This window comes from Sminthopsis crassicaudata, chromosome 5 (assembly GCF_048593235.1).
Source record: "Sminthopsis crassicaudata isolate SCR6 chromosome 5, ASM4859323v1, whole genome shotgun sequence".
NCBI lineage: Eukaryota > Metazoa > Chordata > Mammalia > Dasyuromorphia > Dasyuridae > Sminthopsis > Sminthopsis crassicaudata.
The window spans coordinates 291122572-291135770 of record NC_133621.1 but is presented as its reverse complement, the minus strand read 5'-3'; the positions used below and the strand labels follow the sequence as shown (position 1 = coordinate 291135770).

Below are 13199 nucleotides of genomic sequence, written 5' to 3'. Positions count from 1 at the left end.
CAAGGAGGAGATGTGGAGGTAAAAAGCATTGTAGGGTTAGGGGAGACAGCACAAGGTATGGTGGCATTGAGGCACTAGGAAGGAGTAAGGAAAAAGACACAATAAAACAGAATTCCCTGGTAAACTGACCCAAAGGAGGGTGTGAATATGGCATGGGCCATAAGTAGATTTTATAGAGAAGATTTAACCTTAAGGGCATGACTGGGATTTCTGACAGACATGGATGAGGCTGCCCAAGACTCTACAGAGGGTGGGCTCCAGGGATTTGACATAACTTTAATTTCACACTGGATCACCTCCCCAAAGAGTAGGACCACAGAGCTAAACTGATCTCTATTAGTGTTTTCTCCCTGCCTGCTCAGGGATCAATTCTTTAGTTTCTCTCTGCCCAACACACCCATCATTCAGCTCCAAATCAATATGAATCAAAAGGATTCAATATTACAGCATATAAGAAGCAACATGGAACACAGGGTAAAAAGTTGGGCTCGGAGCCAGAAAAAGTTGAGGTTCAAGTCCTTTCTCTAATATATACTAGCTATGTTATTCTGAGACTCTAAGTTGCAGAGAAGGTGCTTACTTGTATAGGGAAAGGATTTTCCTCGTAGAGATTTGCCTATGTCAATGAACTCATAGGTCAAAAATATAAATTAACATAGTAAATAAAGCATGATAATGATGACATATATTACATAGAAATTATATATTGTTATATATCAAATAATTATAAATAATATAAAACAAACTGATACATTAAATTATATGTTGCTATATTATAAAATATATGAAACATTTTGTATGCTATAAAGTATATTATACATTATAAAATGTATTACATGAAATATATGCTATATTTAATATGCTATGAATATATTATATTGAGATATTATTTGATATATATAAATATGTATATTTTAATGTGGAAATATAAAAACAGGCACCTTGCCTCTGGCATTGACAATGTATTGAGGGTGAAAATTAGAAATTAATAAGAAAAGATACTGAGGCAGACTTGGGAAGGAAGCTCCAGGCACATGAGTGAATGTACAAAAATAGGAGATGAAATAACAAAGAACTGGCAGACCATTTTGATAGGTCAGAGAAATGCTTCATCTTTCTGGGCTTTAGTCCCTAAACAGACAATTTGGAAAGAGATCAATGCACGGTCAGAGCATGCAATGAACAATATAACAAGAGTGGCAATGGCTGTCCAACAAATTCAATGATGACATTTTAGACAACTTGGGAGAAGCTCTCAAACAATCAGGCTCTGGGGTAAGAAAGCTTCACTTTGATCCTGGGTTTAAACAGGCAGTTGTAAGATAAAACTCCCATGTCAGAATCGATAATTCGAATGCTGATGAATTCATCTATTTAAATGTGAAAGGGGCATCTAGTCCAATCCTTCCATTTGAAAAAATATATATTTTAAACATTTTTATTAAAGTTTTGAGTTTTAAATTCTATCCCTTCCTCCCCCCCTCTGAGACAGTAAGCCATCAGATAGAGGTTATATGCATGCAATCATGTAAAACATTTCCATATTCATCATTTATTGTGTGCAAAGTTCTCTTGGTTCTGTTCACTTCACCTTGCATCAGTTCAGGCTAGTCTTTCCAGTTTTTCTGAAATCATCCTGCTGGTCATTTCTTGCAGCACAATAACAATTCCACTACAATCATATACCACAGCTTGTTTAGTCATTCCCCAACTGATGGGTATCTCTTTAGTTTCCAATTCTTAGCCACCACAAAAAGAGCTGCTATAAATATTTTTGTACACATAGATCCTGTTCCATTTTTAAAATGTCTTTGGTATGCACATTTTTATAGCTTTGGGGTATAATTTTCAATTGTTCTTCAGAATGTCCACACTTCCATTTTAAAGATGAGGAAACTAAGACCCAGAGAGGTTTATAGGTTATAGCTATGGTCAACCTATCAATAAGCATTTATTAAGCACTTATTATTTGCCAGCAATGTACTAAGTTTGGGAATACAAAGAAAAGTTCTTAAGGAACAGGTCCATTTCAATAGACTTGTGATGGGAGAGAGCCATCTGCATCTATTAGAGAGGACAGTGAGAGCTGAGTATGGATCACAGCATAGTATTTTCACCTTTGTTGTTGCTGTTGTTTGCTTGCTTGTTTTTTTCTTTCCACTTCCAGTGGAAAGTTAGGATTATAATTCTGCATGAGAGCTATATATTTTAATATATAAAAATAATATTTTATTACTAATAAACACATTTGTAATATTTTTATAATTACATGTATATATAATGTATAAATATATTGTCATATGGCTAATTATGTTAATTATGTATTATTTTATACATCAATATGATACTAATTATATTATTAATAATGTAATATCCTCCAGCTTTTGCAAGGTTAGAACTCAAGAACTGAGCTTCTCCAAAAACTAGTGGATATGAGGCAAACAGATTCCTGCCATCCACCTCTGGTTTATAACTGAAAACCAATCTGATGATTTATGATGAGAAACCTCAGAGTGAAATTATGCACAAAAGGTTTCTCTGTGAGTCTTTGGAGTTAGCCCAAGAAAGGTGTTTATAGGAGCAGCCCACCCAGGTGCTTTCTCAGCTGGGCTGGATAGCATCTCTTTGCCTTATTGGGTGTTGAGGATTTCCCCCTCCATCTCTCCCTCCAAAACTGCCCATTCCATGTGACAGAAGAAAGAATTAAGAGTAAATCGTTCAGGAATCAGAAAATTCCATTCATCCAAACACCTCAGTGCCCTCAAGCAGTCTAGCTCAAAGTTGTACTTTCTGTCAATTGTTTGAGGGTTGGGAATAAGGTCATCTACAAGATGGCAAATTCTACCCCTAAAGAACAAATCTATTAAGTTACAGATACATCACTGTCTCTATTGGTAGTAGTGGTGGTTAATAATAGTAGTAATTGTAGTGGTAGTAATGGTAGTGGTGGTTGTAGTTGTAATAGTACTAATAGTAGTAGAAACATTAGTAATTAGTGGTACTAGTAATAGTAGAGTTAGTAGTAGTAGTAATAGTAATAGTAGTATTAGTAGTAATAATAATAATTATTATTAGTAGTAGTAATAGTAGTAGTAGTGATAACAGTAGTAATAGTAATAGTAATTAGTAATAGTAGTAGTAATAGTAGTAGTGATAGTAACAGTAGTAGTAGTAATAGTAATTAGTAGTAGTAATAGTAGGTAATAGTAGTTAGTAGTAGTAATAATAGTAGTAGTAGTAATAGTAGTAAGAATTATTATTAGTAGTAGTAGTGATAGTAACGGTAGTAGTAGTAATAGTAATAGTAGTAGTGGTGGTGGGTGGTAGTGATAGCAATAGTAGTAGTAATACTAGTAGTACTAATAGTAGAAGTAGAGGGAGTAGGGATTGTACACAAGGTAATAGTAATAGTAGTGGTGGTAGTAGTAGTAATAGGGAATAAATAGTAGTAGTAGTAGTGCTAGCAGTGGTGGTTGTAGTAGTAGATAAGGCAATAGTAGTAGTAGTGGTGGGACTTTCAATATTTAATAATAGTAGTAATAGCGCGCATTTAAGCCTTAAGGTTTGTCTAGTGCTATTACTACTCCCATTTCACAGATGAGGAAACTGAAATCAAGGGTAATTTGCTACATAGCTAAACTGGGTCTGAGGCAAGATCATAATTCAGATCTTCCTGATTCCAGATCCAGAGCTCTATCCACTTCCCCATGTGGCTGGCCACATAAGAAAATGAAGAGAAAAGATGGCTTTTCTTTTGTTCCAGAAACCTCTGGGGAGGATTACAGATGGGGAATAATGCATATGCTACAGGATCCAAGGGGGTGCTGGTTAGTGGTACTCAACTGTTTATTGTTCCTATTTTGCTACAACCAAAGTTCTCTGGATAGGGGAGTAGAGAGAATAAGATATTTTTGGAAATAAAAGTGCTGCAGAAATAAAACACCAATTAAAAGCATTATTTCTAAAATGAAGGCACTAATCCCCACCATGTGAGCCTCCATACAAGAGTAATATAGCTGCGGTAAATTCTGCTTTCAGGGGAAGACTGTTGTGGAGAGAGCCATCTATCACTGCTGGGAACACTAGGTCCCCACCAAGATGGTAAGGAGTCAAATCAGGACCACACTTAAAAGTTCTGACTTGAAAAAACAATTAAATATTTAAAAATGTAAATACCAGTAGATTGTAATGAAACTCACTAATTAGGATGAGAGAATTAGAAGCAGAAGGGACTTCATCTAGTCCAACCCCTTTGTTTTATGGATGAGGAAACCATCCCCAGAGAGCAGACATTAAGTGGTCTTCTGGTCCAAGGTCAGATAAGGTTCAATGGCAGAAGTGAGGCTAAAAGCCAGGTCTGCAGAGTGAGCATTTCCCCTGCCCTTCTTCCACCCAATCAAAGGCTCTTTGAATCAGTGTACTGATGAATCTTGGCAATAAGAGTTAAAAGAGAGTTCAGACCAAAAAATCCAAGTGTTTTGTTTACAAGTTGAGTCATTAAGCATTTATTAAGCACCTACTGTGTGCCAGGAACTGTGCTAAGCCCAGGATCCAAGACTTAGGCGGGGCAAAGGATCTCAGTGGCTATTAGTCTGAGAGAATCTAATGAGTGGTCACCTAGCCTTTGCCTTAAGATGTCCATGTAGACTCTTTTTAAAAAAAAATAACTAAATGCTCTAAAGGAAGGAGCAGGAGAGGGAGGAAAAAAAATTTGGAATCCAAGTGTTGCAAAAGTGAATGTTGAAAACTATCTTTGGGGGCAGCTAGGTGGAGCAGTGGAACCGAGTTCAAATCCAGCCTCAGATACTTAACAGTTCCTAGCTGTGTGACCCTGAGCAAGTCAGTTAACCGCAATTGCCTCAGCAAAAAAAAAATAAAATAAATAATAATAATAATAATAATTAATTAAGAAAACTATCTTTGCAGGTGTTTGGAAAAATAAAAAGCTACTATAAAAATAAATAAACTAAATTTAAAAATGCTTTCTGGGGTGAAGAGGAGAGGGAAATATCTATTGTAAAATATGTGTTTCTTTCTGAAAACTTGGTTTATATTTATATGGGTTTACATCTAGAACCAGATGGGATCTAAGAGATCATTTGATCGCATCATTTTAAAGATGAGGAAACTGAAGCACAAAGAGAACTTGCCAGGGGCACCAGATAATAAATGACACAACTTTGATGAAGTTCTCCCACAAAGGACACACACACACACACACACACATAAAGAGGAATATAAATATTATTTAATGTTTCACATTATCAAGTTTTTTTCTTCCAAAATGATCATAAACAACAAAAAAATTAGTTTGATAAGGGGTTCAATTGGGAAGACACCAAGTGAGACCAATTCTTCAGATCAGATTCCTTTTTTTACTAGGGATCTAGATAGAAAATGTTTTTGTTTTTGCTGAATGGGAACATGATTAAATTCAAAACACAATGACCTCCATTTTGCCCATCTCCCTTTCCATATTCAGAGACAGGAAGAGTTAGAGAAATCTAATCTGAAACAGGAGAACTGCTGTCTCCTGTTTCTTTCATAGCAACCTGCCTATTTTCCCAGAAGCCAACAGAACGTGAGACCCTAGGGTGAGAAGAGAGAGACAGACAAGTGGGGACCTTGTTGGGTCCTGAGGCTCCTTGGAGGGGGGGCTTTGAAACAATTACTGAATGCACCAGCTAAGACAAATTATAAGCTATAGGTAGAGAAATGAGCATAGATATATATATATATATGTATGTGTGTAGATAGATAGATCTATGCCCTCCCCCACATATATATATGTCAGGACATGGAAAACTTCCAGTGTTCACTCTCCTTTAAACTTCTTCAATGAGACAAGTACCTTAAATACAATCCAGCCTCTCAACAACAGTTAGTCTAAGCTGGAGATCTAAGAGAAAACAATTCTGCATAAGATTCCACCTGCATTCTCCTTCCTCATTCCTCCCCCCTAAACAAAGGAGCCAAAACCATTTGGTGTTTATGAAATAGAAAAATCCTTCAGATCTGTCCATGGGCTTTAAAAAAATAATTAAATAATTTATGATATGAATAATACCTTTAAAAAAAAAAAAAGCAAATGACAAAGAAGAAACCAAAAGGGAAATGGGTCTCCTCTTCTCAACTCCCTCAAAAGAATGAAGAACACAAGTATAGATGGACTACTCATCTCCCTATAACTGACACCTCTCCTGAAGGGATCCATAAATGGATCCTTGATGAGAAAATTGAGAGTTTTTAGGCTATCAATCATTCTCATTTTGTCCAAAAGGATCAAGGAATAAGTCGAGACAAGTTATTTTGAATTTTTTACCCTATCATCAGCTACAGAGTACCTGCGTGGATGTTGTGATTATTCCCAGAAGCCCCCCTGTTTCACTGAATTAAGACTAAAATCTAAAACCTGTGTAGAAACTGTGGTTCAGATCTCCAGTCCAGGAGATCAGCTTGACTGCTCAAACAGGTACCATCTTGCAAAGTGGTAAAATGTGTTTGAGGGGAGGAAGAGGAAAGAGATTAATAGGGATACATGGGCTCTCAACTGGATCAGGGAATTTATGAAAAAGCAGAGGCTAAAAAGGTCATTTGAATTCTTAGATGGAAAAAAGGAGCAAACTCTAGTCTCCTCTTGTTGCTAGAAGTTTGCCAATGCATGCACGCCCCTACAGCAAAGAGAGAAGGGGCTCTTTGGGAGGCTCCTACATAATCAATCTATGCTTTAAAAGCAAGTGTTGTCGGAGGCAGTAGCCTCGATTCTCTGGTTTCTGCAGAGAAATCCACGAGAATATTCTTCATTGAAAACAGAACAAAATAAAAAGTCTTTGATAAAACTGAAGACATGGGTTCTTCGGTCACCACCCACCACGAACTATGGGCTTTAGGTGGAGACTTCATTAACGCATCTGCCAGATGCACCCTGGACCTCAGTTTCAGGTACGCTGCGATTATCCCAGTGTTTTGCTGACTGCCTTCTCCGGGAACCACGATACATGGATGAATCCCAAAGGTTCGAGTAGCCTCTCCTTTCTACCATTAGGAGAGATGCGGAGAGACTGGATGGTGGATTCTCTTAAGGCTTTTTTCTAACCGAGAAAATGACGTGAATCCGGAGTCGCCATAGGCAGCAGCAGCAACACTGGGGCTTAACCTCAGCAACCTGCCTGGAGGATGCTTCCCCCGGAGCGTTTAGTCACAGACAGCGTCGTAAATACCTGGAAAGAAGGAGACAAGACTTTTAGCAAATCTGGAGCAAGGTATAAATGTATAAAATAAAAATAAAAAAGTATAAAATTTTTTAAAAAACAGAATTACAAAAAACTAATTATGTTATAATACAATTATCAATTTTTAACTAGATTCCAGTTAAGAATCTATGAATGGGGGCAGCTAGGTGGCGCAGTGGATAGAGCACCCGAGGACCTGAATTCAAATCTGGCCTCAGACACTTAACACTTCCTAGCTGTGTGACCCTGGGCAAGTCACTTAACCCCAGCCTCAGGAAAAAAAAAATCTATGAATGATTAATGTCTTTAAATATTTGAAGACGCATCATAAAGAAGGATCAGATAGATGCCCTGCTTGACCCAGAAAGCAAAACTCAAGAGTAATGAGTGAAAGTCCAAGAAAGGAAACTTTGGACCCACGGGAGCTGACTAAAAGTCAGAGGATTAACAGAGGATTACTAGGCAGTGAATTTACTAAGGAAGACTAGTTGGCCATTAAGAAGTTGTTTAGTAGAATTAGGGACCAAGAGAAAAAAAATGACAAGAGTATACAAATAAAAGACAGTATTAAGGTTTTTGTTTTTTTTTAATTTAAGAACTAAGGAGAGGGGGGAGGGGGAAGAAAAGGAAAAAATTTGTAACACAGGGTTTTACAAGAGTGAATGTTGAAAATTATCCATGCATATGTTTTGAAAATAAAAAGCTTTCATTTAAAAAATTAAGAGCTATAATTACAGTAAAGAAAATAAGATGTATGCTGCAAGAAAAATTAGACCAGATAACCTTTGAAGACCGTTCCAAGAGACTGATTTTTCTAATGATTTCGAGTCTGTGTAAATAATTTAGAACAGTGTTTCTCAATCTTTTTGGCCCCAAGACCCCTTTAACACTGTTAAAATTTACTGAAGAATTCCTTCTCCTCCTCCTCATAAACTTTTTACTTAGATGGGTTATCTCTGCTGATATTTGCCCTATCCGAGATTTAGACATCATACTTTTGTTATAAAATTAGTTTTGATCTCTTGGATTCCCTAAAAAGTTTCAAGGGTCTCCAGACTACACTTTGAGATCCAGTGAGCCACAGTAAAGAGAGTTCTGATCATCTGGTCTCCCTCTGGGTGGAAAAGATGGTACCTAGGATTGGACTGGACCGGAGCTTCCTAAACTTTTTCCACTCACAAGCTCTTTTTTTGCAACCTTGGGTCCATAAATACATAAAATAGGTATACAAAGTCAAACATTTACTGATAATAAATCATGATTTCATGATCCCCACATTTAATTATAACTCAGGTAGGGTCGCGACCTACAGTTTAAGAAGTTTTGTACTAGACAACCTTTGAGTTCCCTTCTAAATATGAGGTCTTACAATATTCATGCTTCATAATGCTCCATATTTGCCTTCAAGTCTTAGCACACACTGTTTCCTCTGCCTGGAGTAGCTTTTCAAGCAGCCTAGCTATCCTTCAAAGCCCAGTTCAAAGGCCACCTCAAATATAAAATTGCGATAATAATACCTCCCTGCCAAGGACGTTGTGAGGATTGAATGAGATAATATTTGCAAAGCCCTCAGCCCAGTGTGGAGCATACAGCATACAGTTGGTACTTAATATTTGTTCCTTTTCTCCCCTTTCCCCTTCTCTAGTAGAGTCTAAGCTTGTTGAGGACATGGGATGTAGCTTCATCATAACTGGGACCAGAGATTCAGAGTTGTGAGAGCTCTTATAAGGAATCTAGTCCTCTACTCTCATTATACAGATGGGGAAACTGAGTCGGGTCAAGTAGAACTGCCTTATTCAAGGTCACATAAGAATTAAGAGCCCAAATCCAATGCCTGCTACTCTACTTCTGCAGAGTAAATGCTCAATTAATATCTGCTGAATGAAAGAAATCTGAGGTTCCATCTTTGATGTACAGGCTGGCTTTTAACACCTAGCACAAGAAAATATTACAGGAAATCAAAGCCACTTAGGTTATGCTGTTCAAAGCTACCATAATTAATTGGTCTCAAAGTCACTTTTGAAAGAGGAGGAAAAAAAAAAAACGAGAACTAAGTGTCCTCAGCAAATTCTAACTTCCCTATCTCAGAAGGTAACTGGGACAAAACTGCTTCACAAATCTGAAAGCACCATGTAAATAGGAGCCATTCTCATTCACCCAGCAAAATACATTAAAATACAGTCAACAGAGATATGTTACAATTTAATTGAGCTCCCCAAACTCAACATGATACAATGGGAAAGTTCTGGGCTGGGGTATCAGAAGACCCGTATTTAAATTCTGGCTCTTCTCTAACTTTGGGCAAGAAATTTTAAGTATACAAAAATCAAACATTTACCCATAATAAATCATGATTTCATGACCCCCACATTCACTTATATGACTCCAGATGGGGTTGAGACCCACAGTTTAAGCACTGATCCTCAGTTTCCTCTGCTGTAAATTAAGACCAGGATGGTCTCAGAGGGTTCTTCTGGTTCTAAGATGCCGTGATTCAGCAACTTGCTACTGAAGGCTTTCTGAAGGCTACTTGGTTAGATCTCTCAGGCCATTCAAGACAGGCACTCTTGGCCAAGAACACTTCATTCAAACCCAGGAAAGGGGGTGAGGGGAAGGAAGAGGGGATATAAAAGTTACTTGATCCTTTTTTTTTTTTTAAAGACCTCTTCTACTAAAGATGAAAATCAATAAGGCATGCTGCCAGCCTTAATTAAATCTAAATAAAAGCTTTGATGGGACGGGCGATTGCCCAGAAAGCTCGAATTTACATACAGCTGCATCCGTAGAAACAGGATATTAAATCAACATGAGCCCCTCCTTCCTCCCAGCAGAATCCCTACCTGTGAAGCTGCCAACCCCAGCCCCTACCCCAGACTCCCATCGCCTAGCCTTCCCTTCCCCTCAGATGACACCAAAGGCAAACAAACAGCCGAAGAAGCAGAAGGGGAAAACGCTTTTGAAATCAGATTCTAAAAATGTATCACAAGAGCTCTCCAAAAGAACTTGCCTCCTCCCTCTGCCCCCAAACAAACATGATTAGCTGAAATTAGCAGGCTGAATTAGAGCTAATCAGGCCTCTATTCAGCTCCAAAGTCCAGAATAAATCATTAGTCTTCTGTCTTCACAAAGGATGATGCTAATGAGACTTGCTAGAGTCCCAGGTGTGAAGAGACCCACTTGAACCTCTGCAAGGAGCCCCTCAGACCTAAGAGAGCTTCCTCTTCTTCCTCCCCTTTTGGAGCAGTTAGTGTCTGAGGGCTCTTCTACCCTGACTCAGGTTCTGGGTGGGGGGAGCTCAAAACTCTATGGCCGGGCTACTTTTACCATGGACAGAGACTGCTTCTAGCTGCCCCAATCGCCCTAAAGAATGGATAACAGTACCACTGAAATGGTTAAAAATATTTCCAGTATGGGGGGCAGCTAAGTTGTGCAGTGGATAGAGCACCAGCCCTGAAGTCCGGAGACCTGAATCTGGTCTCAGACACTTGACCCTGGGCAAGTCACTTAAGCCCAATTACCTTGGAAATATATATATTTCCAGTATGGACCTAAAAACTCCTTGAGCTTCAGTTTGCTCATCTGTAAAATGGGAATTGAAACCCCCTTCTCTTCCACCCCAGTCTAATCCATTCATTTTAGAGAGGAATAAAATGAGATTACAGTTCTTTGTACTCCAAATAAAGCACCCCATCCACCTCATCATGCTATCTCTCAACAGAAATAAGGCTTCCCATTTCAATGGCAGAAAAAGTAGTGTTAGGATTTGCTACAACATCCTCAGTCTCTACAGTAGCCAGGGGTGGGTTCTTTGGTTCTCCATCCATGCAGTGCCAGGTGAGATCTATTTCTTTCCCATTCATTTACTCCACTGTGGGTTGGGTTAATAAATGTTAAAGACATATCATGGTCAATTTAACCCAATCCAAACCATCAGTCTAGAGATAACTAAATGCCCACAAATTGTGTCGACATTAACTCTTTTCATCTGTTTTTTCAAATCACGTTGGCCAAAACTCATTCACATACTTCCAAGCAAAACTATACTGCTTAACATGTAGGGATGAGGGCTGAAACCTTGGCTATGAGTATCTTTCTTTGTATAATTAAATGAAAAAACATTTATCAAATTCATATTACGTGCCAAGCCCTGTGAAAGTACTGGGGGGAAAACCAGGAAAAAAAAATTACACATATCTTTCTTCCAAAGAGCTCTAATGAGAAGGAACAACCAAAAAAAAGGAAGTTGATCTGCAGATGGAAAAGGGCAAGGTTGCACAGTGACAAGGTCAGAGATCTTAGGGAAAGCCAGTAGCATTGGCCAATATTTCCAAGAGAATACCCATTTGGAGATCATTGCACTGTACACATTGTACTTGAAACTTTGGAAATAAATGAATGAATGAATGAATAAATAGATAGATAGGTAAAAGAAAAAAAAAAAGAAAAAGAAACTTTGGGTGGGAAAAGCAACAGAGACTAAGTCAGAAGGGCTCCATAAATTAAAGCCTTATTGGCCTAACATCTTATATCATGATAGAACTGCCTGAGTGAGCCTTGGGACAGGGACTGTTAAGAAGAATCAATCAAGTAAAGCTTCTGGAAGGTGCCATTTTTTTTTGGGGGGGGGTCTCTTCATACAGGGACCTACCTCTGCACACACTGGGTGGATTCCAATTGTGTTGTCCAGCTGCTCTTTGGTCAGTCCGCACTTGAGGGCCGCAGCAAAGCCCTGAGTCACTTCGCCCGCATTTGGACCCAGGACATGGAAACCCACAACACGTTCCTAAAGAACAAACAGAACACAGGGATTAAGTGTCATTGGTTTATTCTCTCTAGCTTGCTAAGTTTCCCCAGTTTATTCTGAAAGCCTATCTGAAGACATGGGTTAGAAGAAAGGAGGAAAGAAAAAAAGAAAAGCAAGGGAAGGAGAAAGTGGGGAAAGAGAGGGGGGGAAGAGAGAAAGAAAGAAAAGGGAAGGATGGAGGAAGGAAGGGAGAAAGGAAGAGAGAGGGGAGGGAAGGAGAGGGACAGAAAAAGGGAGGAAGGGGGAAGGAGGGAGAAGAAGGGAGGGAGGGAAAAAGGGAGAAAGGGAAGGAGGAAGGAAAAAAGAGGAAATGGAATAAGAGGAAAAAGAGAAGGGAGGAAAGGAGGAAGAAGGAAGAATTTATTAAAGGTCTGCTATGTGCTAAGCACTGTGCTAAGAGTGTCACATATATATTTTATCTGATCCTCACAACAACCCTAGGAAATAGGTCTTATTATTCCCATTTTATACTTGAAGAAGCTAAGGTTAAGATTCAAGATCCAAGATCACACAACCAGTATATGTAGGAGAGGACACTTGAACCCAGGGCTTTCTTACTCCAAGGATGGTTTTCCAACCATTATATCAATTGCTTCTCTTTTAAAATTTTAACATAACATTTTCCCCCATGGTAAAAATGAGGAAACAAGGCCTGGATCCTTGAAGTGATTTGCCTTAGATATATACTAGGAACCAAAAAAGGTAACAAATGTGGCAGACCTTCCCATTGATGGCTCCAATGGCTGCCATTTGCAGGGGTTGGCAGGGAAGAACGGAGGAAGCCTGGCTAATTTTACCATCACATGCACACAATGCTCAGTCTGGAAAGGAACTCGACAAACATCTTTCAGGCTAAACCAAATTGGCAGGAAGATAAATCTGCTACAAAAAAGGTACAATGCATCCTCAAAGAAAAAAATCGAAAGGGTTTAGAGGCCATCCATTTTTCTGACATATCTGAGCTATTCCTCACTACCGGTAGAACACACAACTAAAAGTGAATTCTTTTCAGAAAAATAAATAAATAAATGCTTGGGTTACTCTTCCAGGAGAAGAGAGAGAACGATCAGCAAGGAGCTTACTTCAAATTAAGTACAACCAATCATTCTGTCAGGCATTGTGCTCAGTGATGGGGATGCAAAAAGAGGCAAAAAACCAGTCCC

At 38.6% G+C, this 13199-nt stretch overlaps 1 protein-coding gene across 8 annotated transcripts in view; it reads right to left on the bottom strand.

Moving 5' to 3' along the window:
- Positions 1-5226: 5226 nt before the first annotated feature.
- Positions 5227-13199, bottom strand: part of TXNRD1 (thioredoxin reductase 1) — a 67199-nt gene continuing 59226 nt past the window's right edge. For all 8 annotated transcript variants that reach the window (XM_074271456.1, XM_074271452.1, XM_074271448.1 and 5 more), the window contains 2 exons: positions 11881-12015; positions 5227-7220 (listed from right to left, as the gene is read on the bottom strand). In XM_074271456.1, coding sequence (XP_074127557.1) covers positions 7158-7220; positions 11881-12015 — 198 coding nt within the window. In that variant the 3' untranslated portion in view covers positions 5227-7157. The remainder of the gene's footprint in view (positions 7221-11880; positions 12016-13199) is intronic.